This window comes from Vanellus vanellus, assembly GCF_965231255.1.
Source record: "Vanellus vanellus genome assembly, chromosome: 1".
Classification (NCBI taxonomy): domain Eukaryota; kingdom Metazoa; phylum Chordata; class Aves; order Charadriiformes; family Charadriidae; genus Vanellus; species Vanellus vanellus.
The window spans coordinates 45,972,790-46,000,490 of NC_138905.1; the positions used below are offsets into that span (position 1 = coordinate 45,972,790).

Below are 27,701 nucleotides of genomic sequence, written 5' to 3' on the forward strand. Positions count from 1 at the left end.
AAAAAAAGAAAAGAGAAAGAGAAAAAGGGGAATGAAGAAAAAAGAAACCTGGGAGAAGAGGGTTGTGCCAAGCCAGCGGCGGCAGCGGGGCAAGCCCTGCCCAGGGCACCAACCCCCCCCCGCTGCTTCTGCCGCCGCCGCTGCCGCCGCCGGTACGCGGGCGCGGGCGCAGCGCCGCCGGGGGCGCGGGCGGGGCGGGCGGGGCGCGGGGGGAGCGCGGGGCGGGGCGGGCGCGGAGGGGCGGGCACGGGGCGGTCCCGCACGCAGGCGCGGTGGGAGCCCGGGGCGCCCCACGCGGGCGCTCCCAGAGCCTCGGCGGCGGCGCCCGGCTCGGCAGCGGAGGGGGTCGCGGGCCGGGGCCGGGCGGGAGCCGGAGCCGGAGCCGGAGCCGGAGCCGGAGCCGGAGCGCCGAGGCACCGCGGGAGGAGGGCGGCGGCGGGCGGCAGCCGCCGCGCCCCGCTCCGCTCAGCCCCGCTCCTCTCCTCTCCGCTCAGCTCAGCCCAGCCCAGCCCAGCCCAGCCGCGCTCTGTCCGCCGCTCGCCCCGCTGCCATGGGGTAGGGGGCGGCGGAGGAGGCGGAGGCGCGGGGGGACACGCCGTCAGGCTGCGGCCGCCGGCGGAGCGCGGAGCGGCGCCCCGCGGCGCCGGGGGGTGCGAGGGGCAGCGGCGGCGGGGCTGGCGCGGGAGGCCGGGCAGGGGGGGCTGCCCCGGTGCGAGAGCGGCGGCGGCGGCAGGCGGAGAGATGATCGCGGAGTTGTTGAGCAGCGCCCTGGGGCTCGCCCTGTACCTCAACACCCTGGGCGCCGACTTCTGCTACGATGACAGGTAGGGCTGGGGGGGGTGGTGATGGTGGCGGGGGGGGGTGCTGCCCACCTGCCGGGGGTTCCCGGGGGTGGCGCGGGAGGGTCCCGGTGGCTCCTCGGTTGCGGGTGGCCACGGCGGCGGTGCCCAGCCGCTCCCGGGGCTTTGACAGCTCCCGGGCGGGCTGGGTCCCCTCCGGCCCTTCCCCCGGTGGGAAGGGACCCGCCGCCTTCTTTAACTTGGCGTGTCCTGGGCTGATCCCCCGCGCCCGCGGTGTCACCCGGGGCGGCGGGGTGGCCGCTCCGCCGGGACACCGGCATCGCGCGGGAAGTTGCCGTGGGCTGTCGGGCTCCGCCGGGCGGCCGCGGGGGACCGGAGCCCCGCCGAGCCGGGTTGGGGTCCCGACCTGCTCCTCTCCCGGCCGTACCTGCCTTCAGGAGCTGCGGAAAGGCGCCGTTAGCAGCCGGGGAAAATTCCAATTTGTGCCTCTTTCCGGTGGCTTAATCTCATCGCAATTAAAACGGATGCATAATTAACACGCGTTGGGGAGAGCGGCACGCCTGGCTAAACTTATTAACCGTCCTGGGGTGTTTTCATGCTCGGGTGGAATTAAACCATCCCAAAAGTGAGGGGGGATTTACTTTGACAGCTTTTCATCAGCCTTTTCTCCCCCGCGGCGGGTCCCCGTCCTCCCCTGGGGGCGGGCGGGCGGGCGGCTGCCTGCGGCTCCGCGCGCTGCCCGGGCGATGCTCGCCCGCATCTCCTCGGTGGTAGCCACCGCGTCCCCCCGCCCGCCCGGGGATCGTGCCCCGGTGCCTCCCGTGTGTGGCTGTGGGGCAGGGTTAGCGCCCCGGAGCTGCCGGTGGGAGAGGAGGGAGGGGAGAAAACGGGGTGAGGTGGGACAGGGGATGCGCCCGGGCAGATCAGAAAAAGATATTGGTGGATAAGGGGAACGTCCCGGGGCGCTGATGGGATGCGAAAGGATCAGTTATGTCTCTCATGGGGCGTTTGGCTTGGGAAATAACCTGCCTGGCCTGGAGTCAATTAGTTACTAAACTTGGAATTTTCCTCCCCGTACGCCGTACCGTGGTGCACCTGCCGTGTTTAAGGGTCTGTCACCGCTTCCAGAATAAACCCCCCTTCTCCTCCCCCCCCCCCGTTTTCGAGGGTTGCTACTGTTAAACCTATTATACTCGAAGTAGATGCCAAGTGTTAGTCCTGGTCCGCGTCTCTGTCTGGGAACGGTGACGGCCGCAGAATGTGGCGATTTCAGGCTTTGGTCCTTCATGTCATTTACATGCGCTTGAAGCCTTGTGAAGCAATTAAGTGTTTTTAAGTCTCTCTGAGCCTCCCAATTATCTCCAGCGACTTTTCTCCAACTTATTTTAATGTTTCAAAACTTCATTCGCAAACAGTAAAAGAAAAAAAAAAATCTGCTGTTATCCCTAAATGCAAGGTCCTAGTTGGATCAGTAGAAAGTAGTGAATATTTTGACACACTGACACTATTTTAAACCCTCTTGATGTAGTTTAAGAACTGCAGGAGTTGTGGGATATTTATGTAACCCTAAGTAGCATATGTTGCAATCTTCAGGCAAAACGGAGTTGTTTAAGGACATGCTTAGAAGCCTGTCCCGCAGGCCGGTTCAAATTGGCTAGGCATAGAAAGCAATTTGAAGTACTACCTGGTGTTATTGATGTGGAGGTCAAGGTTACTCTTGATCTTGCCCGAGTGTGCTTTAATGCAGCTAGAAAATAGCGATATTTGAGTGTCATCTCGGAAAGAGCGGAAAAGATAATTACACGCTGTCTTTGCTAGCGCTGATCTCAGGCTATTTTAAAGGTGTTCTAAAATACTGCTTTGTTTATGTGTTTACCTCCTAACTAAATAAAGGACTTCTCATGATTGTAGCTAAGATTTAGGCGTTCACTAAGGGCGCTCTGAATGCCAGTTAATGGCATTTCTGGGCGCAGGGTCATCTAATTAGGATGTTTTTCAACTGCAGCACTGGAAGGGGCAAGGCAGAAATGGCTGTTGCATGCGAGTAATTGTTGAACTAGAAAGGGTTATCTATTCAAAGAGGCAGGCTCCCAGACCCAAAGTATTCTTTTAACTGTAATCACAGAATCTCGCTGCCCCGCAGGAGCCGGCTTGAAACGTAACACTAGAAAAGGAGGTCGATGCTGGAGCTGCAGGACACAGCCCTCCATGTGGGAGATGGATCACGCTACTAACTTTAAGTGAATCAAGATTGTGCATTTAAGCTGGGAACCTGCAATGTTTTGTTTCAGGAGGGCAGCATATTGCCATAGCTTTTTCTGCTTCCTTTGCCATTATGTTGAAATTACATCAGACTGTTCTCTTTTTAATATAGTGATCAAGCTTACTATATAAAGGGTGTCTGTAATTGCTTTCTGTATTTTTTTTTATGTAGGTTGGGTAAGATTAAGTGGCATCGTAAAAACTTCTTATAGCAAAATCAATTTCCCAATGGTAAAACTTAATATTTTAGCAGCAGCACGGCACCAAAGCAAAGACTGTATGGACAGTGATATAACAAACTTGCTTGTAGTCTGGGCTTTATGACTCTATATCAAAGGATTCAATATTTTATTTGCCACCCTCCACCCAATTAAACTGAAATTGAATGAATTTAAAGCCTGAGGAAGTTGAGTAAGCAAATGTATACATTCTTTTCAGCATTAGTCTGCCTAACTTGTTGTTGCAGGCTAGACAGATATGTGGCACGCACATCATCAGTGCGAACATGTGATCTTTTTGATCAATTGACTTATTGATTACTCTGAATGAAAGTGACAGCCTCTAAACCCGGCAGCCAGTGTAAAGAAGAAATGCTGCTTTATTTTTTTTTAGGTTTTTTTTTCCTGTGGACCTAGAAAACACAAGATTTTGCCACCCTGTTCCCTGCCACTGTAATTCTCAGACAGCTGTAATATTTCCTAGTTACATGTGTAGATTATTAGGGGGGAATTCTCCTCCTCAGCTCAAAACCTCCTTGTTCATCTAGGAACAAATAAATACTTTTTTGCCTCCGCTTCTTTTTGCTTATTTGTTTTATTTGAAGCTGGGTGCGGCATGCAGTAACCCAAAAGAAGAGATGAATGCAGGAAGAGGGGGTAACTATAACCATTCTATGACTCTATGAAATATTTAGATGATGTTGGGCTAACGCCACAGTGAGCTCACATTGCTTGTTAATAAAAGCTTATTTATTGCTGAGCAGAATCATCTTGGAACTGATAACAGGGGGTAGGGAGAAATGCAATTTCCATTCCTGTGGCTGTATTGAAGGTCTTGCTTGTTGTGCTGTGTTAAATCCAGCTTCTTGACAGATTAAGGGGGGCTAATCTCTGCACATGCAGTTCTTGTTTTATGCTAATATCTACCAGTATTACAGGAGGGGAACCCGCTGCTGCAATTAGGCTTACATACTGGCATAATTATTTTTCCCTGCCATTTAAGCTCCCCCCCCCCCATAAAAAAAAAAAAGTAGGCAATTTGACCTGCATGTGCCTTGCATTGAAGTTGTGCTCCTTCCTGTGACCTGTGCTAAATAAGAGAGGTCACTGTCAGTTTATAGCTGGGGTGGGGAAGATTTAGTGCTCTGCGTATCTGAGGTCGTGCGTTGCTACGGCAAACGCGTCAAAAGCAACTCATCCATTGAGGTGTTCCTTTCTTCTCTCAAGTGTCAGGAGAAAGGCATATTTCAGGGGGAGTATTAGTAGGAATCTCTGACTTTGAGTGATGTATTTTCTCTGTGGCACATGGAGAAAATTGGTGCTCTGGAAAACACGTACAGATTTGTCTGTCCCTGTATAGGACTCTTCCCTGACATTTGGTAGCGACTTTCTCTGGCTTGTGCTGCGTTTTATTTAGGGGGCCTGAATGGGGCAGCCTTGCAGATGGTAGAACATATCCAACAGCCTTGTTTCAAAGTCACAGGGCAGTATCGCAAACTGTCTCAAAGAAATCCTGATAAATGCCTTCACCCTGTAGCGTCAGACTTGCGTCATTTAAAAATAGGCCGAGCCCGTACGCGTTCGACAGTACCTCTGTTGGGTCTGCCACATGAGACTTAATCTAGCAAGTGACCCAAATACGTGCGCTAGAAGAACAAGTATAAGTACACTGGGGAAAATTGCTTGCCATCTGTCTCCTTGTTGTGCGTGTGTATATTTGATTATTAATTTACATCTGTGATTTTTATGGCCTCTTTTTGTCATCTACTCTCAATTTTTCAGCTCCAAGTGCACCTCTCCAGTAGCTTTCAGTGGATCCAGTTTGCAGGTGGCTGCAATCTTCTGAATTCCAGCAGCGATGCTGGTGGTGGGGAGAAAGGGACTTGTCTATGTTCTCTGTAGTGCTTTCCCGTTGTCCCTCCTGTTGCATCTTCTGTGTGCTAATTTCAAATTACCATAAAGATAATTTGTATATGAAACTTTAATATGTTGATAAAGAACAATGTAATCCAGAGAAGATGCGTGAGTAACTGAGGCTCTGTAGTTTTCAGGTATTGTAGTTGGGTACCAACCAAGCAAACCAGTAACTGATTATCTAATGTGATGATCCTGGTGTGATAATATACTATTAATATGATACTTACTCCATTTTTAAATGCTGAACATCATCTAAAAATACATTTGGCTTTTGATTTTAAAAAGTGTTTTGCATAAAAAAATCTGTTGAACGAAACACTTCGATCAAAATGTGAAAACAGTTTCATCAAAATAGCGTTGGGGTTTTTTTTTGCAGTGGAGATGCTATAGTGTAGAGGTTTTTGGAAGCAAAAAATAAATTATGTCCCCGCAGGCTTTATTTTAAGGTTCTTGTTGCATGTATAACACTAACATAAACCGAGTAGCTTCTGGTAGCTGGTTCAGAGAATAAATTCATGACTGTTAGCAGACGGAGAGTCTCCCTGAGTCACTGACGGGATGCGCCTCATCTGCAGGAAGTTCTTCTAGCACACAATGGAGTTACAAATTCAAATGATCCACTTTCTCCAGCATCTCCCATATGTATTCCAGCTGCACTTCTGAATCCTTTAAATTTGCCAGAGTGAAAGTCACTCAAAAGGCTCAGCAGTCTCTCATCTCAATTTGTTAACCATCTGATAGCTGCACGAGTGCTGAATTAGAGCTCCTTTGCCTCCCTCATCTGGAAGTTTGCCCTTCCTAGCTGGCTGCTAGGATTTTTTTTTTTTTTTTTCTTATTTTCTGTGAAGTAGACTGAAGCAGACTTTGCTGTTTGTTTGTGGAATTTCTTTCTTTAGCTGAAATATTTGATGCTGAAGCTGTAGATGCAAGCCTGCTGGCAACCTGTGGTGAAAGTTGCTCCAAATATACAGTTGGAGAAACAGACTAAATCTGAAGATAGAGATGCTTATTCTTACTCTTACTTGTGTGAAAGTGAATCTGCTCTTTGGGCTAGTGTTTTAGGTTAGATTTTTTTTCATTTTTATTTCTAAATATTTTATAGGCTTGACACAGCATTTGGTTTAACTGTCTTTTTTGAAAAAGAAATCTTTTTAAACCGTCCATTTCCCTCAATGTTTTTTTTCAGCACTAATTTTTGTCCAAAATGGTTGTTTGAAAGATGGAAGCATTTTATCTGGAGATTCGAACCTTATGCTGAAAGTTCTTTGTTCTCCAACACTTCAGCCCTCAGGTTTTTAAATTAATTTTGGAATTTCTCTGGATTGCGGAAGCCTATTGTTGGCCTTTGAGGCTTGGCAGCCTTTGAACTCCCTGTGTTTTCCTGCTTGGGGTGACTGATCTTATAAACGCTCCTTATCTTCCTCTAAAGTCGGAGCTTGTTCTGTGGGCAGGTTATTTGAGTCGGGATGACAGTAGGATTTCATTTCACTTATTCTAGATTGGGTTCTTAGGTCGTATTCCTGCGGTCTCAGGGTAGTCCTCTAGACTTGAGATGTTTCTGTTATTGCTTGCATGGGCGGTCCCTCCCCAGTAAGAGGGAGAGGGTGTAAATCCTGTAATTTCTTTCCCGGTTTCACCCTCCGCAGAACTCCGTACAAAACCATTTTTCCCCAAAGGCCAGCCCGCTGCTGAGTGAACCTCGAAGAGCCAGAGGAAATTTGTTTTTGGAATTGCACCCTAAATATTATTTAACGTGTCGACTCTACCGCTCCGCTTGCTGCTTCAGGACAGTTGAAATATCTTGCGGACCTGTGAATGGCTCGTAAGGGGCATCTCCGAAGGCAGTGGTGTGCGCTTTGGCTCTGCCTTCGGAGGATGCTTCAGCCTCGCGCGGGGTTGCTCTTGTTCATATACGACAGCTTAATGCGAAGTGAAGGAACGTGCTGGATCACTGGGGCGGCAGTGAAGGATCAAGTAATCTGTCAATCTCTGTTTCACTTCAAGGAAAAAGAAAACCAGTAAATCGGATGGTTTGAAGCTGATGAAACTTGGCCACCCGGCCTCCATCACTGGGGCTGGCTCGTCGCCGTGGTGCCGTGCTCTGCCACCCCAGCCGTTCCTGGCCTTGTTTCGCTTCAAGAGGGAGGAAAAGTAAAAGTAGCTTCCCTGAATGCTAATCCTTGTGTTCCCTAGGACGTTGTGAATTACTCTGCCGGCCTTCGTTGTCCTGCTGGCTCCATGAGGAGATTTTTCAAGAATAGTGGGAGGTTTCAGTTTGGGGTAAATAATGCTCATTTGCTCTCTTCCTGTCCCTTCTTTCCTTCATCTCTTCATCTTTTTAATTGCTATTTGTTTTATTGGAAATATTGTACTTTCAGCATAAGCTGTTTTGTCTTTTCTATCTTAATTATTTTGATTTTTTTTTTTTTCCCAGTGGTTTATTCACATGGCCCATATTCATGCCTCAAAAACTTAAAAATCAGGGTAACCTCTAAAAACACACAGAGGTGCAGATACCATCACTATAGTAAATAGAATAGCAGATTTTTGTTAAAACTTGAGACTGAGTCTTTTTTTGGCATCAGTCTTCCAGCAGAGCTCTGGACGGGCGTTAGTCTGCCACAAAGACTCCTTAATTTATTTGCGGGGGTCACCGTTGACTGCCTCAGGGCATTTCTTTTTCTCCAGGAGTTAAGCACATTGGCCTCGGCAGCGCTCCCGGTCCCATCTGGCCCAGGAAGCCAGAGACTGACAGGTAATTGAATGAGGGTTTTCCACGTGATGGTACAGACCATTACTGCTAGATAACTGGACTGGTCTGTGGCATCCCCTATTATTCACCGACCTGTCAGCAGACCCCAAAAAACCCTAAAACCCACCCTGACCTTTGACCTGTGGTTCAAGGGAGGACACATTTTTCTGGATTTAACATCCTGTTTCCCGGATAGGTTTGTCTGAACTTAGCATTACTCTAGGCTATTTTGCTAATGAGAGGATGGTATGATTTTAAAAGTCCTATGAGTTTTAGGCAGCTGGTGCAGTATTAGTTCAGAGGAACAACGCAGTAATTGGTAGCAGAACTATCACTGTAACATCTCTGCCAGTGCCTGGATGTTATTTTCGTGCAGCTTAGTAATTTGCGTACTTAAATCCTAAAAAAGGACTTGAACTCTTGAAACAGGGTCATGATTCATTGACCAAAATTATCATGGAAACAAACCCACTCAGCAGCAGCCTAAACTGTTCCTAGATCTGTGTCCTGTCCTGTCTTCCTTTCCAGCCCCTGTGGCTTTTTACCTGTAACAATTAATAACTAGTGCTGGACCCAGGCTCCAGCGTGCCTTTCTCCTAACCATTTCCCATCATCGCTGTAGAACGACCTGCACCCTATGCTTCGGGAACCCTTCCGGTGGGAAACCAGTCTTTGAACCCTCTCAAATCCCAAAATAAAAGATAAATACACTGCAAGTGTTTGTCTACAGTCCCGACTTAGAGATAGCGTTTCGTTTCCCTCCGTAGCGTTTTCACTTGCTTGGCTACCTGCTCTGAGTAAGTGCGACTTTAGTTTTTAATTGCTTTTCTGAGGATTTTCTCTCCCTCTGATGCAGGGGAATGTAACTCGGGGTTGGATGGCTCTGTGAATCGGATACTTTCCTTTAGGAGGCAGTGCCTGGCTGGTAAGCGTGCCGGCTCCCAGCATCGTGGTGCATCAGGAGTGCTTTTACAGCATCTAGCCTCCAGCTTCCATGTGGGAATGCTTCTCAGTTGATGCTGTTTAAAATAGCTCTTAGGTTTTGCTCAGTAACTATTGAAGCTGGTAATGGTTATTTACTTTGGTATTAAAAAACCCAGCATGTACAAGTTCCGGTGTATGAAAAAAGCGCTAAGAAATACTCTTCCACTGAAAGCAGTCTCCTTAAGTTGATGTTTGCAGTGGTTTTGAAGGTGACAGAATTACTTGGGGGGGGGAACCCAAGGCAGTAGATGTTGTCCATTATAAAAGATCTTCTAGAATTAACACTGGTACCAGGAAAATAAACCTGTCTGTACATGGAGGGGGATATGTCAGCCAAGCCCCTTATTGTGGAGTATCGCAGTTAAAACCAAGCCCTAAAATTCACCCGACCAGCACCAAACGGTTTCGTTTTATCAAAGAGCCCCTTGATACGTCTTCATCCAGGTTCCAAAAGGAGATGAAAGACTTCATGAAGAGCCAAGTGCCTGCACAAGATAAAAAAAAGATTCGTGTGCTGAATTTGCCTCTAGAAGGTAGGCAGAGGTGGTCTGTACCCATCATCATTTAAAGTCTAAATACTCGATGTGTGGCTGGTCTCTGTTTTGGACCCACATGTCTCGCGGTGATTCCTGTGCCTGCCTTCCAGCCTGGGGTGTTTCTCTGAGGTGTGTTTGAGCATGCTCAGAGTTGAAGCTGCTCTAAGTGAGGACATGAGTTGTCCAGTTGGAGTTCTTTTATATATTCATGTCTATGCTTTCGGCAGGCTTTTAGTACTCACGTTGAAATGAAAGATGCAGTTTGCTGGATTATAAAGTAGTAGGTCACCATCTTGGAGGCGGCATGGGGAGAACTAGAACTCCTAATCCAGAATAATTTTATTTTCTGCAAATGACTAATTTGTTCCAGGTCTCTAACATGAAGCCTCGGAAGTGGGAGTTCATTCCAAAAATCGGCCACTTCTGGGACTTTGACTTTGGTGTCTTGAGTCGTGTGTGTGGTGTGGTTCCATTGTTTTCAGAGTGCCTTTTGGAGGGTGGGCCTTTGAGAGGGCACAGGAGGATCTCGCTGCCCGGTGCGCAAAGCAGCACGTTAAGTGATGCAGTTAAAAGTCCGCTTTTTGGAGCACTCGGTGCCTGTGCCTTTGTAGGCTGTTTAGTACTGTGTCGTTTCTCTTCTGCAGGCTGCTCCTCTTGGTGCTTTTAGCCTTTTGTGTGGTGATGGAGCACTACAGTAACACAGGAGTGTTCTTAGTTTAATTTTGTGGCCTGACGGCATTCACGGGTTGGGATCAGTTCTATTTGGCTGGCTCCTTTGTTTGAGTGGGCTTGTACTGGGCTACTTAGCGAAGGGGATTAGGTCCAGTTGGAAATTCAGATGAGGTGCTCGCAGTCACCCCTGGCCAGTAGAGTAGCTTTCCTAACTCCAAATAACGCCGGGGATTTTTCTTACCGAAGTGGAAGGAGCCCACGCTGCCTTGAGTGTGACTCTGTGGGTGTAAGAATCCACTTGTAGCTGTTGCTCTGTAGGTTGTAAGCCTTCTGCTATATGCTCTTTTTCATGCATCATATGCTTTTTAAAAATATTTTTTTTTTCTTTTCAAATAAAAATGTATTTGAAGGAACACTGTGCCTTGTCATAGCCTCTCGTTTCCACCAGTTATGTGAAGATGAAGGTGCTGTCATGCTGTCTTTTGTACCTGCTGCTGTGTTTATTTGATTTGACTGCTTAGTGTGGCAACAGGGTTGATTGTTTTAATTATTTTAATAATGAAATAAAGAAGAAAGTAGTCTCTGAAGTGAGGCGTAGGCTCAAAAGTGAGGCAGTATCGTGAGCCTTATTTTGTGATATACATTAGCTGTCTAGATACCACTAAAATATGGAAAATATTTATGTCTTGGATTAAGCCTCTTTGTATTGGCCTGGCTGTCCTTGTTGGCGCCAGAATTTCATCAGTGAATCATCTTGGGCAACTCTCTGAAATAATTTGTGAAGGTTTGTTTGGAAGTTTGGTTTGTGAGTCTCTAGCAAGGTCGCTCTCGTTCTGCCATCCTTTCTTTGACCCTCTATACCTCCTCCTAACTCCCATGCCAAAAAGAAACACTGTACAGCTCCTGGGAAGATACTTCTAGGTATGATATTCATCTACCTCTGTTTCCTTGCTGCAAAATCTTGAATTATAACAAGGATTTCCTTGTAATAAATTCCATGAATCTTCAGTGTATTATGTGCTTCGTTTTCTTCACTTCCAGTTTTACATGAGGTAACTTTTAAAGGTTACTTATTTATTGTTTTTTCCCCAAGAGGAAAAAGAGGATTGGTCTTGTGAAATTAATGTTAGTTGCAAAAGAAAAGTTTCTTTCTTTTAATTAATTATTTGTAATTAAACTTCTGATCTTTTACATTTTTATAATTAAAGCAGAAGAAAACTTATGCTCTTTAAAAGCACTTTGATCTGAATTAAGGTTCCAGTGCCAAAAAAATAATTTAAATGCTGCATGGCTGTATAAATAAAGCTTGCTGAAAGAAAAAGTACGAAGAGAATGATGAAAAAAGTTAATCAAATAAAATGCCATTTTTGTGTGTAGCAGCTTTCATTTTGTATCACAAACAGTTCTTTATCTTCTTTGTAACACCAGTGTACTTGAATAAATTTTCTATTTGTGTGAAAAGGCATAGCTGTATGTTCTATTCCATTTCACAGTACATTACTCATCTCTTGTATGTAAATCACTTGGCTTGTTAAAAATGGTAGTATTTCTCTTTAATAAACATCATGCTTCTGGAGACTTCTCAAGATGCATTTTTCTTTTTTTTAGAAGACAAAAGACTTAAGTATGGGGAAAGGCTACGAAGAAAGCGGTTCCTCACGTTGTTGGCCTCATGCTAAAAAAGCAAAACCCAAGGAGTATCGCCCCAGACTACTGTCTCCACCGCCGTTTGCTGCCAGACATGTTTGTGCTCTTCCCAGGCTTTGGAATTCCTGCTGAAAGCAGCTCTGCACCAGCCCTGCATAGCTTTGGCCGGTGTTATGGAGCCTTATGGTTGTGGTGATGGGGTTTGCAGAGTATCGCTGGCAGGTGAAGCTTGAGATGAAAGCCTTCTGCAGCGCCAGCGGGAAGGGGGATGTGTATCTGGATGTCCCCCGAGCGACCGCGCAGGTCACGGCAGCTCATGCTGCCTCTACTTCCTCGCTCCCCGTTCTTGCTCATAGTGTGCTTGCGAGCTCTTGGCAGCTGAAACCATGTCTTTGGTAGGTCTGTTGCATTGGTTGGTTGAGTGTGGCTCGAGCCTTGATAAGGGCATCTTGGCTGTTTTAAAATGATGGCTTGGGCTTAAAGAAGGGAAGTGTGATGGAGGTCGCTTTATATACTTTCCCCTTTCCGTAGAATTGCTCGATGTGTATATGCAGTTTAGCCAGAGCGGGTTGGCCATGGCTTCCCATGTGATCTGCTCCAGTATTGTACTCATTTTTTAATAAAGAAGAGTCACTATTTCTGTTTCAATTAATGTTGATTGAGTAGGTTTGTACGCATTCCAGGCGGAACCCTGAATGACCCTGATTTACGGTGGACTCAGGTACTTAGGGCTTCACGCCTGGCTGATACAGGGTTAAAAGCAAAAGGAAGGATTGAATGTCCAGGGAGCAGGAAGCTAGTTGGTCCTCTGGAATTTAGAGCCTGCTTCTAGCACTTCACAAAGAAAATAATACAAGGATATTAATAAAAAAAAAAGTTGATGTTTATAAGTAAACAGAACTGATCTGCTGAGGTACAGAAAACCTGTGAGAGTTTTTGCAGGAAACTCTTCTCCTCTAGGGGACAGTCAACTCTTTCTTTCTTTTTTTTTTTTTTTTTTTTTTCCTCTAAATGTTCCTATTTCAATCAATGTGTGCAGTCCTTTCTGAAAACAATCAAAGGCCACCTTGTTTAGGGGCTGAGAGTGTCTGGTGAGGTGGGGAAGGGATTCAACAAAGAAGAAAGGCCTTAAGGAATATTGGCTTTCACCTGGTTTTGCACCACATACCTGATCTGCTAGCTTGTAATACTACTAAATATTAATATTTGGTATTTTACTCTTTTGAAAAATGATAAAAATACTGACTGTGTAGGAATACCTGTACTGTTTTGTCCATCTGACACCAAGATACCTGCTCAACCTGTGATTCAATGAGTATGGAAATAGGCTAGTTTTGCAGAAAAAGAGAGGGTTTGCTGCTCTTTATGCAGCTCTAGATCTCGGTGCTCCTTGGGGATAGTGTTGGAGGAGTCTTGTCTAAGCAGGAAAATCGGATAGTACAGGTCCGCAGGTACCATGGTGATGAGTACGATATACATATCTTGAAAGGCTCCGATGCAGTAGCTTGAAGCAAGGTACCACCCTGCTATGCACAGTTTCCAGAAATCACATGCTGAGTGTGATATTTAAATCTACCAACTTGGCTCTGTGCTTGGCTTGTTCTGAACATCTTGCAGACTGAAATTTGTAGGTTTTGTTGAGGCTCCCTGTATTGTAGCTCATTAGAGGCAAGGAGTTTCGGTTTATGCTCGCACTATGCTAATTTTTAATGATGTGAAAAAGCGTATAAGCTTATTTTGCAGCAAAAAGTTTTAAAAACTCAGTTTCTTACCACTGAATCCTAATGTTATGGTGTTGTTTTCTGGATAAACAAAATGCCTCTAAAGCATGAAAACAAAGAACCAAGACACAGCTAAATGTAAGTATGGAAAAGATTACAAGATTCCGGAATAAAGAGTATCTTATTGATGCCTACGCCTCATTCTTTCTGTAAATATTTAAGGAAAAATCTAAATGATGTGGATGAGAATTTTCAGTAATGGGTGGGATTAAAATCAGTTTATTGAAATTTTATTTCCATCTGGTCTAGTGTAATTTAAACAGTTCTCCTTAAAAATATAAATTGCACGGGATTTTAGTGTGGGCAAGGGTGTAGGGACATCTGTTCATTGTGTAGCACAGTGGGAGTGACGGCTGAATGTTTTTGCCTGAACAAGGGCACCAAGAGCACTTTATTTTGCATACCTCTTTCAAGATAAGAAATTGTGGAGAAACATCTGTGTGTAGAGTATGAAAATGCGCAACGGTATACCTTATATGCTGTTATATGTGGCTGAAAAGTTACTAGTGAGTGGAGAGTATTTGTTTTCCATCCTTATTTTTTGTAGACTGAAATACTGTATAAAATGCGTGAGGTACCAGAGCACAGTCCTGTTAAGGAAAAGTGGATATTGTGATAATTCTTAGCACGAACCTGAAATCATACCCAGTTAGTCCTTCAGCCAGAGTAAGTAAGCACACTTGTAGAATAAGCTGCTCAAGGAAGACTGCTTATCAAGCTGTATTTTGTATTGTAAAATGCAAACGAACCCTGTTCATAACAGGATGGTTGCATTTAATATGCGTATTTAATTGCACATATAATAACAGACATAATTTTTCATCTTATCTATCTTTGCAGTGCTATCTTATGTCTGCACCAGCAATGCAGGTCATGTAAGGAGTGAAGGGATGGACCCTGCAATCAGTCAATCTTCCAGCAGTGATTAAATTAGTATCAGATTATGCCCTCGGGAATTTCGAAGCTCATAAATATAGTAAGCAGTATGGTAATCAGAAAAAGCGAGTTGTTTTTTGTATTCAGAGAGTTATTTCTTTAGTCATTGTTCTGAATTGCAGCAGGAACTCCTGTACAGCGGGAACTTCTAGGGTTTTACGGTCTGCAGCAAAGGATCTCTGCTAATTTTGCAGTTTTGGGGTTTCCTTTTTTTTTTTTTTTTTTTTCTGTTGAAGGTTAGCACTTGGGTCACCTTACACTATCCATGCTAAATAAAACTAAGTGAGGAAGCAAGTGCAGAGATTATATTTCAGCTATTGCTTGACTTAATTGAATTCAATTTAGAATGGTTGAATATTGCTGCTGTTGTAATTAAAGAAAGAAGACTGCAGTTTACTAATCTGTTTTTCTGTATGTCTCTTGTATCTGCCTGAAATTTGTTCTTTTCTTGAAGTACAAATGAACAAGTGAAGTCTCCAGCAAAGCAAAGTCAGTGCTTGTGCCTAGATGATTATGCGTTAACTATTTCGTGCTTATTGGAATGGAAAAAATGAGCAGATTGGAGAGGATGAATAGCCTACTTAGTAATATCCAAAAAGGAGGAAAAAATATAACCTAATAATCCGCTTTAGTGATGATCTGTTTATTGTGTCCTAACTTAGTTAAGGACAAGATAAAAGCAAATCGTTTCGTAGGTCCTACAGGCCGGTAAGAGATAAAATGGCATCGTATGCCTCGGCTTTGCGGCTAAGACTTCGGTTTTACAAATGCTTGGACATGTGTTCAGCTTTTCAGATGTAAATAGTCCCATTAGATGAAATCTGGGTCCAACTGGAGTCAATGGTAAAACCTGTGGCAATTTAAATAAGGCTAGAATTTCATGAATGAGTTCAGTGAGACTACTTGTGTACATAAAGTTAAACACATGGCTAAGTGTTTGCAGGATAGAGGGCCTGCAAGGATACGGGAATAAGACCCTTGCGACACAGTTTGAAGTCTGACCCGTCTTGCTGCTGCATGATGGAGAGCCACAGTGAGGAAGTAGGTGAACCTTTTGGGCATAAACAAACACAGAGCATATAAAACATCATAAATAACTGCAATTCATAAAATGCTTGGTTGGTCCTAAATAATGAAGCAGTGAAAATGTTTACGGGCTGTGCTTGTAATATATTTTTGGTTTATATTTTTTGGCACAAATGCACGTAAGGAATTAGTATCATTGTTATGTTTCGTTATTCAGAAGAACTTTGTAGCGGGAGACGCTTTCTTTTGGAAGGGGAAGGAGCTAAAATAGAAGTTACAGGGCAGCCCCCCCTCCCCCCCCAGTCTACTACTCAATGATAGGAGTCATGCAATGTTTGATAATTATGTCAACTGTTGTAATCATCGTGTATATTAACTACTTAATTTCATATCACGCTTGGTAAAGAGACACTGTGGGTATTATCATAACTGTGATGGTTCTTGCCATCTGAGGCTCTCCTCTCCAGATGCTTCACCGGTTTGCAAATTTGATTTGGAGCTGCTTGTGCAGCAAAACAACTGTCATACACACTTACAGATCTCTGTCTCTCTCTTTGTGCAGAACATCTTTGCAGAGCCTAGTTTCACCTTTCTTGGTGAGAAATATTATTTGAACGACTGCCCCCTTAATCCTGCGAGATTTAGATAAGTGCAATTTTCCAGGTTTTTGAGGGACTCCTAATTTACATTTCATAACACACACCACCAAGCAATTAGCATGAAGCCTTATGGCAGCCTGACAGTCCTTTGTGCCTATGGAAACAGTTACACAATAGTGTATGTGCAAATAATGTTATCGGGTATCCTTTGTGCGCGCTCGCCCGTTTTACCTGGAGCATACTAAAAAGCTGCCGCCTAATTCTCATTTAAACTCAACCTGCTCTATTGTTTGATGAACTTGCGTAAAGAGAGAAACATTGAGGTCTTAAGAAAATAATAGCTACTCTTCATTCTTTTAAATGACTTCATTTTGGCATGCTCTTGAGGCTATTTTTTCCTCTGTGCGTGGCTTTAAGTGCCAGTGATGGGAGGAACATGACCCCCTGCCCCCTGCGTTTAGGTTAGATTCGGACTGCAAAGTTTCCTTTTGTCTTTGCTCTCTCTCCTTACAGGTGGGTGCAGAACCAAGTCTTTCCTCCGAGTTGGAGACTAATATTGCCGATGTTTTTGGAGAATGGCGGAGATGATACCAACTCCACTATCCCGCCAGTCGTGCAGCCCAGTTGTTTTTGGGGAATAGACAGGGAAGACTTGGTGTAGTGGGCAAATAGGAAAACAAGTAAAGCAGCAACGCAACAGGAAGTTCAGCATTGGTACAAAGCTCTTCAGCTGTTGTGTGCACGGGTTTCTAGAGCAAACTCTTCCTCTCTTCTCACTCGGCGTTTGTAGTTTTTAAGGTTTGAGGTTGGTTTTCTTTTTTTTTTTTTCGGTCTGATAAGACGCTGATACAGTTCTATTCACTTCGGTTAATTACTACATTATGCCGTTGCATAGGGAGTGGTACCTCAGGGTGCTTTCAGGAGCACTCGAGAAGAGATTTTCTGCCCCAAGGAGCTTTGGACTGAAAGGTGTGAGAAGAGGAATGCATGGAAAAGAGGCAGCAGCGTATGCTGCGTGTCAAACTCTGTGTTGTGTTGTACATAGCAGAGCTGTGTAAACATTACAGTGACAGCGAGGGAAGGTCTGGGGAAAGGAGACGGAAAGACAGAAGGCGTAACAGAGAAGGGTGAAATGAGATCTGGCCCTTGGTGGCTGTTAGGCACGTGGGATGCTGAAGAGCCAAACCCAGTACGCAAACTGGGAGAAAAACCGCTCTCAGTGTGTGAATTCTGCTACTGCGTTCGCTGAAAGAGACATTAGCCCTGGACTTTGGCAGCCTCGACGGTTTCCGTTGCAGCGAGCCAGGCCGGGGCAAACCGCGTAAGCCGTGGGTGCTGTCCTCACCGAAACGAATCTGAGATCGATCCCACCATCAGCACGGCCAACGGGCCTGGAAGGTGTGACTGCTAGCTGGGCGAGTGGGGACGAGCAGTCGGTGCTGATAATGTGGTCAGAGGGTACCAGGGAAGCCTGGCCAGAGAGGTCCCCGTGGATTTCACTCCTGCCTTTCACCGGTTTTCAGCTTGCTCTTCTAACCTGTTCTCTCTCCGTCTCCCTGGGTGGTTTTCTCCTCTCGTGTTTCCTACAATGGAAAGCTAATAAGACATATACAGAAAACAGACGCTGGAACCAAAGTAGGAAAAATGAGCAATGGCTTAGTTAATAGAGTTAGGCCCATTCAAGGAGAAAGACACAATGCGGACTAAAAAAGAGATAAATTGTTTGGGAAAGGAAAATGGATAAAACAACGTGGCTGAAGACAGAGGCTTAGCTGTTGCCGTGCAAGAACTGGATGGCTGCAGAAGCTACGGTTTCGTGGTTGCCTTGTTTGGCTATTCCTCACACTAAGTCCTAGTTTGGGACAGACGGCGACGATGCGAAGCACTGCTGCGTTCAGCTGGTCCTTGCCAAGGCTGCTGTGTGGCTAATGAAGCGCTAGATTTTAACCTAGTCTTGGCAATAGCGGTTCAGATGGAAGGCCAAGCTGAACTATCAGTGGAGACAATACTATTTTTAGGGCTATGCATATGAAGAAATAGTTGATGATATAAAGCTATAGAAACTCTTGGAAAGTGGCACTGTGCCTTGTGCTTTGAATACTTGGGAGGGATCTGAAAACTTCTTCAAACATGAGAATTGACTGTGAATTTCACACATAGCATTGCACAGCGTGTGGCATTCATTTATTATCCCATTATTAGATTAAATGTTATGAATTAAACAAGTATTCTTTTCCCTGTGCTTGCTGAGGTTATTGTTATAGAAGACAAACATGTATCTTTAATGCCAGGTAAACAGGCTCTTCTCTTTCTTTTTGGACTTCGTCTTTTCTCCTACCATGTCTACCTTCAAAGACAAAGGAAAACTTAATATTTACATTAAAGAAGAAATGATTTGTAAAGACACATTATACTCCCAGGCCTCCGAGACTTGTGGTCTGAATCTGGAAATGTAGCCACAGCTAATGTATGCTGAGACCAGCTCAGCGTGGAGTTTTACAGAAATGTTTGGTGGATGCTCTCAAGAATGTTGAATGAAGCTTTGAAAGCTTTCCTGCATTTCCCTACATATTGCCTGACTTTTCATGCTGGCATGAGCTTGGTAGAAATGCACCATGTAATTAGACTGCTATCAATTTATCATAAAAAACAGAATAGCGGTAGTTCCCCTTGTCCCCGCTTGCTGGTTAATATATCTCCCCCTCTGATCCTAAACCAGGAAGAAAATACTCCGACTTTCATGTTAGCTGCTTTTTTTTTTTTTTTTTTTTTTTTTTTTTTAATATACCATTTTCTTAGGCAGGAGGAATGCTTTAGAAGTGCTAATGGCCGTGGCCTGTGTTCACCTTTAGCTGGTAGGGCATTTCTTGCAATACATCTGTATTCTGTGCCTGGTGAGATCTGGGCTTTGTGGGCAGTGGCAGAACTGGTCTGCAAATGGCGCGGGAGCCGCCTGCTCGCACACGTGAGCCGGTAGGAACTACAGGGAGAGTTGCCTCACACCTTGGCAGCGCTGCGCTCACCCCAGCTGTTGGTCAAGGTGGTTTTATGAAGCGTATTCAAGTGGTAGGCATATAATAGCAATATTCAGAAGGCGATAAGAAGAACTCTTATACGTGAAAGCAAAAAAAGTGTTGCGAGCATTCAGGAATGCTAACGCTTTTCATAACAGGATTTCATCACTTGCTTTGGTTGACTATCTTAAGTCCACGTGGCAATAATATTCTATTTTCAAGGGGATTTAATTGGAGTTTTGGACATCCTGCAAATGTGATGGACAACTGTTATCTCTGTCCAACCTAATAGAGGACTAAAAGCAGGAAATTGTTCAGGGTAAGGGTTGACTTGTGGGCAGTGCATACTGGTGAGTTCCTCTGAGGTCTAAATATACTCACAGAGCCTGAGCTGAAATGTCATTGTATTTCTGCCTCCATGTTAATCCGAGTTACTTGGATTTAGATATTTCTGGTATATGGTAGAGTTGTGGCTCTGTCTTCAGGGCAGAGGTAGCCAGAAAGCTGACATGGAGACCAGTACCAGACTTAGTAAATGGCTTATCTGCAATATGGGTGGTTCAAAAGTGTAAACGATATACTTTCTAATTTATTATCATAGCATGAATTGTGAAGCAGTCACATCTTTCTAGAGTTGAGTCCTCGCTATCTGAGAGACTGTACAAATAGAAACTGTCCCAGTCCTAAAGTGCGTGTTGTTCAGGCTCTTATTCTGGAACAAAAAACCCCACCCAAAACCAACATACTCCATATCTACCCCTGCCCGTTTTTTATTTTACTTAGTAGGATTGCTTATATAAACCTAAGCATTGGTATGGCTGTCTTATTTTTTTTAAGAACATAAAAATCTTAGAGATTTTGCTCATGTTTTATTTCTGATTACTTCATGCTGTGGGTATTGATGAGGTAATGGAAATCTCTATCTGGAACATTGGTGTGGGGAAAACAAATTACGTGCAATGTTTTTCATCAACTGTAATTAAAGGAATGACTATTACAATCAAAATTAATTGCGTTTAATAAAGGATTGGTTTCTTATTTTTCTGTAATGTACCCAAATCACACTCTCATAACTTTTTCTTTGTGTTTCAGAAAGCTGTTGGAAAATTGTATTTTGCTTCTTCAGTGTACCTATATCTAGGAGAAAAGGGGATTCAGTACTTTCTGAAGGTAGTTACATTTCTTAAATCACTGAACCAAAATGTAATGGTTAACGTTAATAAATATTTACTTTGGTTTTAAGCTTGGAATGATCAGCAGTGCCACAAGCTAATCTGTGGATTTGCCTGGGGTGGTATTGTGAGTCTTCAGAGTGATATATTTGAAGTTGCACTCATCCGTTGACTTACTGAATAAAATTTGCACCTTTAACAAAGACCTGCCTATAGCCTTAGCTAAGTAGATAATTTTATGCCTATTTTTTGAAATGGTATTTTACAAAGTCTTTTCCCTTTTAGTTGCTTGAACATTATTTTCTTCTGTGTGTTGGTTTGCCTTTTTTTTTTTCCTCTTTTTTGTCTTCCAGTCCTAATCATCTAGTATTAGGAAAACTGTTGTTTTCAATGCCAAACAAAACCCAAACCCTACCAGAAAAAAATGTTTGGAACAAAAGCTGTTTCATATCATCATAGACTGCGAACTGTGAAAGCGATGCAAGTTCAACTAATCTTCTTGCATGTCAGTATTAAATTTGTTCTGTCTCCTGGGTTTTCTTGTTGTTCGCTTTGTCTGTATCCGCTTGTTCTTTCCTACCTCACCCTTAGATCGCACCTCTTTGTGGGCTGAGGACAAACCTGCTTGGAGCTTGTACAGCGTCTTGCAGGAAGGTGGCTTCACCGATGGGTTTGATTCTTTAAATGTTACTCTGTTCTCTGAACCTGGTCTTTGGTTTGTTGATTCTTACAGTTCATGTAACCTGCTGCCTCTCGCTTACCTAAGTATTGGGTAAGGACGAGTGTCAGGATTTTACATTGATGAATACCAGTAACAGTGTCTCTTCTATATTATGTGAAGCTCTTGAACAGTAAGAGTGCATAAAGTAGAAAAATAATAGGAAAAAACGGTGTTTATGTAAAATTCATGCAACTCATGAATTTCGCTCATGAGCTGCAGTACACCCTCCAGGACATCTTTGTCAGCAGGGTAAATCTGCGAGTCTTCCCCGTCAGGGGTCGGGGCCACCTTTAGATGCGGAGCATCGTCATGGCAGTCCTGAGGATACGCTGGTTTCCCAAGCGCGGTCGCTGCAGGACGGGCACCACGGCCTCGCTGAAGGCCCCTGGCTTTTCCTCCCCTGCCTGCTTCGCTCGGATAATCCTGCAGCAGCTGTCGGAGCTTCCCTTTGATTCCTCTGGCTTCAGCAACGCTGCAGGGGCTCTGGAAACCTGGCCCTGACCCCTGCTGAGCTGATAGAGATAAGAGCAACATCATCCCCAATGAAACCGATGTGCTGTTGCCCTGTTTCGACTAAATGAATGCCAGGGATTTGTTTTCCAAGGATGAGCGATAGGCACTCTGCCCCTTGTCCGTTCCCCCCCCGCCTCCATCGCTGGTCCCAGTGGTGCCAGCTGCACGTACCGTGTCCCCAGTGCCCCCGCGGGTGGCGTGTGGATTAGTGATGTGCTGTCGGCAGTTCCCGATGATTGTGTTCCCGCTTGGGAGAGCTGGAAGGAGAAAGCGGGTGTCCATAGGTCAGGTTATGCGCAAATTTGATTGAGACCTGCTGTCTGCAGCAGTGTGATCTACTGCAAAAAGTGTCGTCAATGGATGGGGGGGGGGGGGGAAACTGGGGGCTAGTCAGCAACGAGATCAAAAATGCAGAGCTGCCAAGTTGGTCCTGTGTTATTTGGGGCTGTTTGCCAGGCTTAGTGGAACAAACATCCCTTATTTTAGATGATGTCTCACTGTCCCTGAAGTAAACTCTTTTAAAAGTTTTCCTATTATTTTTAGCTTCAGCATAGGTTTGTGAACTATCTATGCTTAGGAAGGGTTCTCTGCAGTTAATTCAGTTCTTTTGCTACAAAACACCCCCTGTGAACTGATTTGGAAATGGCTTAATGTGTAAGCTGTGGGAGGAGGCTGGTGGCGAGAAGGGTAGGGGTCATTTCAGGTGATTAAATCATTCCCTAAATACTGATAGACAGTTTGAACATATACCGCTCAGATTAACTACCTCCACTTTATAAACATACCTGGTTATCATCTGTCAAAACTATTTGTTTTCCTACAGGTAAAAAAATTAATATTCTAATTATAAATTAATCTGAATTAACTTTTATTAGCACAGTCTACTTTCTCTTTTCATTTTGACACCATGTTCAACTCTGTGATGTAGATTCGTTGGTTCTAGTGTTTGAAGCTGGTATGTCAGACCTCTTAAAGCGTATAGGTATTCTGATTTGCGTTTTCTAGAGCTTCCATGTCACTCTGTTTAATAATAATGTTTTTTAATGCCTAGATATGTAGAGGGGTGATACAAAGGTTATCCCTTATTACTTCAAGCTAGAAACACTTTTCTTTGAAGAGCTGAACTTTGCAATAACACTGCCCCCCTCCCCAGCCCCTCTAACCTTCTAACATGCAGTATTAATCCCAGCGTAACTGCTGAAGGGTATGTGTAAAAGACTTACAAATGTATTTCTGCACAGACTTGTGATGTCATGAGTTTAAAAATGTATATTCTTCAGCTCGATTTTGTGCCGTTATCAAGATGTCGAGATTGTGGCTTTGTTACCACGTGGGCGGTGTAAGCTTGCCTTTGCGAGGTGTCAGAAATTCCTTTCTGAAAACCTCTCAAGCTCTGAAGTGACTTAGTCTCGAAGCGTTCCTCTTCGACCTGATGCCGACGCTGCTGATGTGACAACCTGCGGGTGCAGGCAGCAGCCGGAGGGTCCCCGTTGGCGGTGCAGCTGGGGACCTCGAGCAACCCCGCTGCCTTCTGGCTGCCCGAGAGCTGATCCAAAACCCGGGTGTGGGCGTGGGAACCTGCTTAGGCGCCTGAGCTGATGGTGCACCCTGGAAGAATGAGTACATAAGTGCTTTTTGCATTAAGTGTTATGAATACCATCGTATCGGTACTTACAAAGCAGAACGAAACAGAGCCCTTCATGATTGTTCGCTCCTTTGTGTGTCTCATGGCTTCCTAATAAAAAAAAACAAACAACCCAACCTTAATTTGTCTGTTCTTTTCCCTTCTTTTAAAACAGTCAGAAATGTGGAATTACGTACTGGACAGGGAAGTCCATCTTTCATCCCTTTCCCTTTTTATCTCCGAAAAGTAGGAGGAAAGAACAAAATACAAACGTACCGTTTGAATTAATTTTTCCGTTTTTGGAAAGGGCTTTTCTCACCTATTGACTCCTGTTTGGGTTTTGAAAAATGACAGTGTGTGTAATTTCCAGTGTGCCTTCCCATGGCTGTGGGAGTGCTGGATGGGGTCTAAAATCAAATCCTCCTTTGACCATTCAGCCTGATCAAGCTGCACTCTGCTGTGCCAGTGGGTCTCTGCAGGTCTCCCAGATTTACAGCCCCTAATGCAGGGCAACTTTCAGGAGCTCCTGTTTGTGGTATTCCTTTAAAAAAAAAAAAAAAAAGTCTTTTGCCCAGATGTTAAACTTCTTTATCCCTATATATTCCTCCTGTTTGAGGAGATAGTGTACAGTGGGGAAGAAGGTCTTTTTATCCCCATTAAAAAGAAGTTTCTCAAAAGCTTTACTTTCTAGTTCCCATCTGGTATTCCATAGTTTTTGGTGTTTGGTTGTGTGTTGGTTTTTTGGGGAAGATTTTTTTTTTTTCCTGATCTGGGTGTTGAGTTTATCCAGATTTCCCTGTTGTGCTGCATTGTTGTTTTCTAACTTCCTCAGGTTTTTCTCCTTTACTGTAGAAAACTAACTGGTAATTCCCTCATTTCTATGAAAGTTTTGAAAATGACCCTGGAACAAGTGGCACAAATGATACAAAAGCGCCGTTGTTGGTCAGGCGGCTTTGCCCGCGCATTGGCATTGGGGCGGCTGGGCACTCTGGCTGTAATGGAGGCAAATCTACTGACAAATGCTTCAAGGGCAATATGTTTTTTCTCTTCTCCAGATACTTTCTACTTCTGATTTTTACTCGGATTCTACTCAGGTATTTATTCTTTGTAGTGGTTTTCATTTTGGATCGCTGAGCAATATTACTGACAACGCAACGCCTGAAGGGATCTGCTTGGTTTTAAAGTGTGTTTTGTTGATAATCGACTATATATTTGCAAGATCAGCCTTTTGCCAAGTTTGTTTATTTATTTATTTGTTTTATCTCCCAAGACAACAGGCTAAGCGCACTGTCAGCTTTAAACCAGTGCCAGTTGAATGCACAGATGGAGAAAAGCTATTGTGTGCCTGTGCTTCGGGATGGGTGTTCCCCCAGTACAGACCTGTGTAAGCAGAAGTCACATTTGCATTTGCTTAGTTTGGGCTTTGTTTCAAATTCAGCTTCTGTTTAAGGTCCTTCTCTCTGACTCTGTGATGTTTCTCTCCTAAGTAGGTGAGTGGAAGAACCAGGAGGTGAACTGCTGGTTTCAGAGGAATGCTGTACTTTTAACTGAGTGGTGTTGTAAGCTCTTAAATTGTGTATGGTCTGTCTGGTCTTTCAGATCCCTTCTAGAAGAGATATTCAGCAGATGTATTGTAACTAGACTCTATTGGAAAAGGTTACAGTCTGGAGAGGAATGTCCACTCCGTACTTTAAATCTCTTTCCATTAAAAGTTTCCCTTGTTGCCAAGGAAATAAAGCAATGATTATGTTATAGGGCTGACAGTTTTGCTAACGATCCATATTCCCAGAACAAGGCTAACCTTGTTAAACTGTTGAGGCTGATGTAAAATTGAAGGACTCTTATTAAAGCGTTTGATGGGACTAAAATGTAAATCTACCCCCCATCCCCTTTCTCAAGGGGATGGAGGAAAGGACCTCCTATTTTATGGATTTTGGTAACTGTAGCAAGTAATTAGGCTCTCTCTCCCCCTCTGGTGATGTAAAGATCTCCACAGACTCTCTAAGCTGCGCTGCCTTTTCTGAGGATTAGGTGTGTTGGGGTTCTCCCCGCTGCATTTCCTGCTGCTACTTTTTACGGCTCTTTCGGTGTTGTGGGTCTTCTCTGGGAGGAGGAGGAGCTGTTACCCGTGCCCCATTCGTAACCGTCTCGTTCCTACTTTATCTCTTCATAGTGAGGTGTTATTTTCACCCCTTTCCCTTGGTCCATTTACTTAGGAAATAAGATACAGAGACTGGTTGCGCTGCCTGTTGCGGTTACTGGTGCGTGTTTAAGGACATTGGACTTACAGTTTTACTGTGTGCCTTGGGAAGGAGGAGGAAGCAAAAGGGTATCTGAGCTCGTGGTAAAATGATGTTGACTCAAATATTGGTCACTTTTTCTCCCTCTTCTAATTCAGAATGTCAGTGTAAGCCTCGGGATTGAGCAACCGCCAGCGAGACCGTGATGCTGCATCATCATCCTCTTCTTGCAGCTGCTTCCGAGAAAGAGAGAGGAAGTGATATTTTTCCTTACTTTTGAAGTTGGCAAACTTGGTGATGGCTGTATTTTATTGAATAAAGAAGGAACCCAAGTGGAGGCAGTCTGAATTCTAGTTTTTTCCTGCTACGCTCGTTCTTGGTGCGTCTTTGGGCAGGTGGTCCTCAGTGGTATCAGATACCAGGAGCCTCTGAGATCGATGGAAAACATTCAAATGCATTAAACTGTCTCAACAGAGCGTGTTACCTGTGGCTGTGCGAGGCAGGAGGGAACCTTTCTTTCACTATAAATGATGCCAAGCTGCACCACAATGCTGCTTTTGAACCCATCAGCCACTGCGCTGTCTTGCTGCGTAGCCCGTTTCTGATTTCCAAACTTGAGCCTGAATGACATGCTAGTAGCATCAGCAAGGTTTATTTTGCCTAACTTTGTCTTCTTAAAATATTTAGGTCTAGTCTAAGGTAGTTATGGGGGCGAGAACATTGCTCAAAGGGAACAAAGATGAGCAGCTCCTGCAGGCTCAGTGAATTTCCTTATGAGAGAGACTTCTCCCCTTCTCTGTCTCCATTTATATTTGTTAAGTATTTTAAATCAGATGTGTAAAATGTTTACTTTTCCTACATGCATCATAGGATTCTCTCCTTTAACTTGAGCATAGTTGTTATTAATAACCTTTGGAAATAATGATCTTGTGGTAAGGAGTGGATACTGACTTCTTCGTTTAGATAACCAAGATATCAAAGATGACCAAATACCGTGGCTAAAATATGCAGAATATATCAAGTTAAGCTTTGTTTTAAAAAATCTCCCTCTTAATTAGAAGACTGTCATGTAGAAAGATGATAAGGTGCAGAGACTAGCATTATTGCTGATTTACTGTATATACAAATACCAGTCTGTTTTAACCAGGATTACTGGAAAAAATGCCATTACAAAATCAGTGGCACATCTTTTCTTCCCTTTCCCTTTCTTTCCCTCCCCTCCCTTTATCTCCCCTCACTTTTCACGTTTAAAAAAACAAAAAAAACCCAAACCAACCCAGCGCTGTTAGCTCTGAGCTAGAGTTTCAGCTGATGTAAGTTAATATATAGCCAGTAAACAGAATTAGGCTGACTCACAGCAAAGAAAGATTTCCTTATTTCAGCTTTCAGATGCAGGAGGATGGCAGACTGATTTTTAAAAGCAGCTACAATTACAACAAATCAGAGAAATCAAAATACTCTGTCGAAAGGGGGAGAATTCACGGGGTTCTCTTGTCCTAGGCCTGCAGGAAGAGAGAGACACGATGCAAGTGATGTGGTTAAATTAGGTCATGGCATGAGCTTCGGTGGGGATTGCTAGTAAATAATTTGCACGGTGGAGGAGAGCTTCCTTCCTTAATTGTTTCCACCTGGTAGCAGGCTATTGTCAGAGCCCGGACCTCTCTGCCCCTTCGAGCAGCGCTTTGAATGAGAAATATACAGTGCATTGCGAGTAAGTAGTGTTTGGACAGGAGCTAATTCTGCCTGGCTTCGGTCTACAAAGCTGTTTGGAAATGCGATAGAGCAGCATTCTCCGTTAGGAATACATACTTTCCCACTGCGGTCTTACTTGGGAGACTCTTTTCCTGGTTTTTTTTTTTTTTTTTTTTTTTGGTTTTGTGTCACTACTTCTGCTACTGCAAGAGCTATGGCATGGTTTAAAAGAGGGATATAAAAGTGCGAAGTGTTACATCAACCTTTGGAAGCGCTACGCCTTCTTTGTTTCAGAAAAACGCACCCAAAAGTTGTTTAGGAGTGCTCTGTCTTAACAGAAGACAAATACAGTAAAGAGTTCCTTTCTCATACTCTTAATTTAGCTACTAGGAAGGAGATGAATGCATTAATTTTATGCATTTGCCTTGCCTAACACAAAAAAAGAGGGAGGAGAGGGCGTGCATGTGAACTGATATCACTACCTTATCTTGAAAAAAATCATAATGAATTCTAATGCTGGCACTCACTCCTTGGAAATAGTCTCGTCTTATCTAATGCAGCTGTGGAATAGCTCAGAAATTCAGTCCAGTTTTAG

At 44.1% G+C, this 27,701-nt stretch overlaps 1 protein-coding gene across 1 annotated transcript in view; it reads left to right on the forward strand.

Moving 5' to 3' along the window:
- Window positions 1–712: 712 nt before the first annotated feature.
- TMTC2 (transmembrane O-mannosyltransferase targeting cadherins 2) overlaps window positions 713–27,701 on the forward strand; it is a 258,797-nt gene continuing 231,808 nt past the window's right edge. Inside the window, exon 1 of the mRNA XM_082492526.1 lies at window positions 713–824. Coding sequence (XP_082348652.1) covers window positions 742–824 — 83 coding nt within the window. The 5' untranslated portion in view covers window positions 713–741. The remainder of the gene's footprint in view (window positions 825–27,701) is intronic.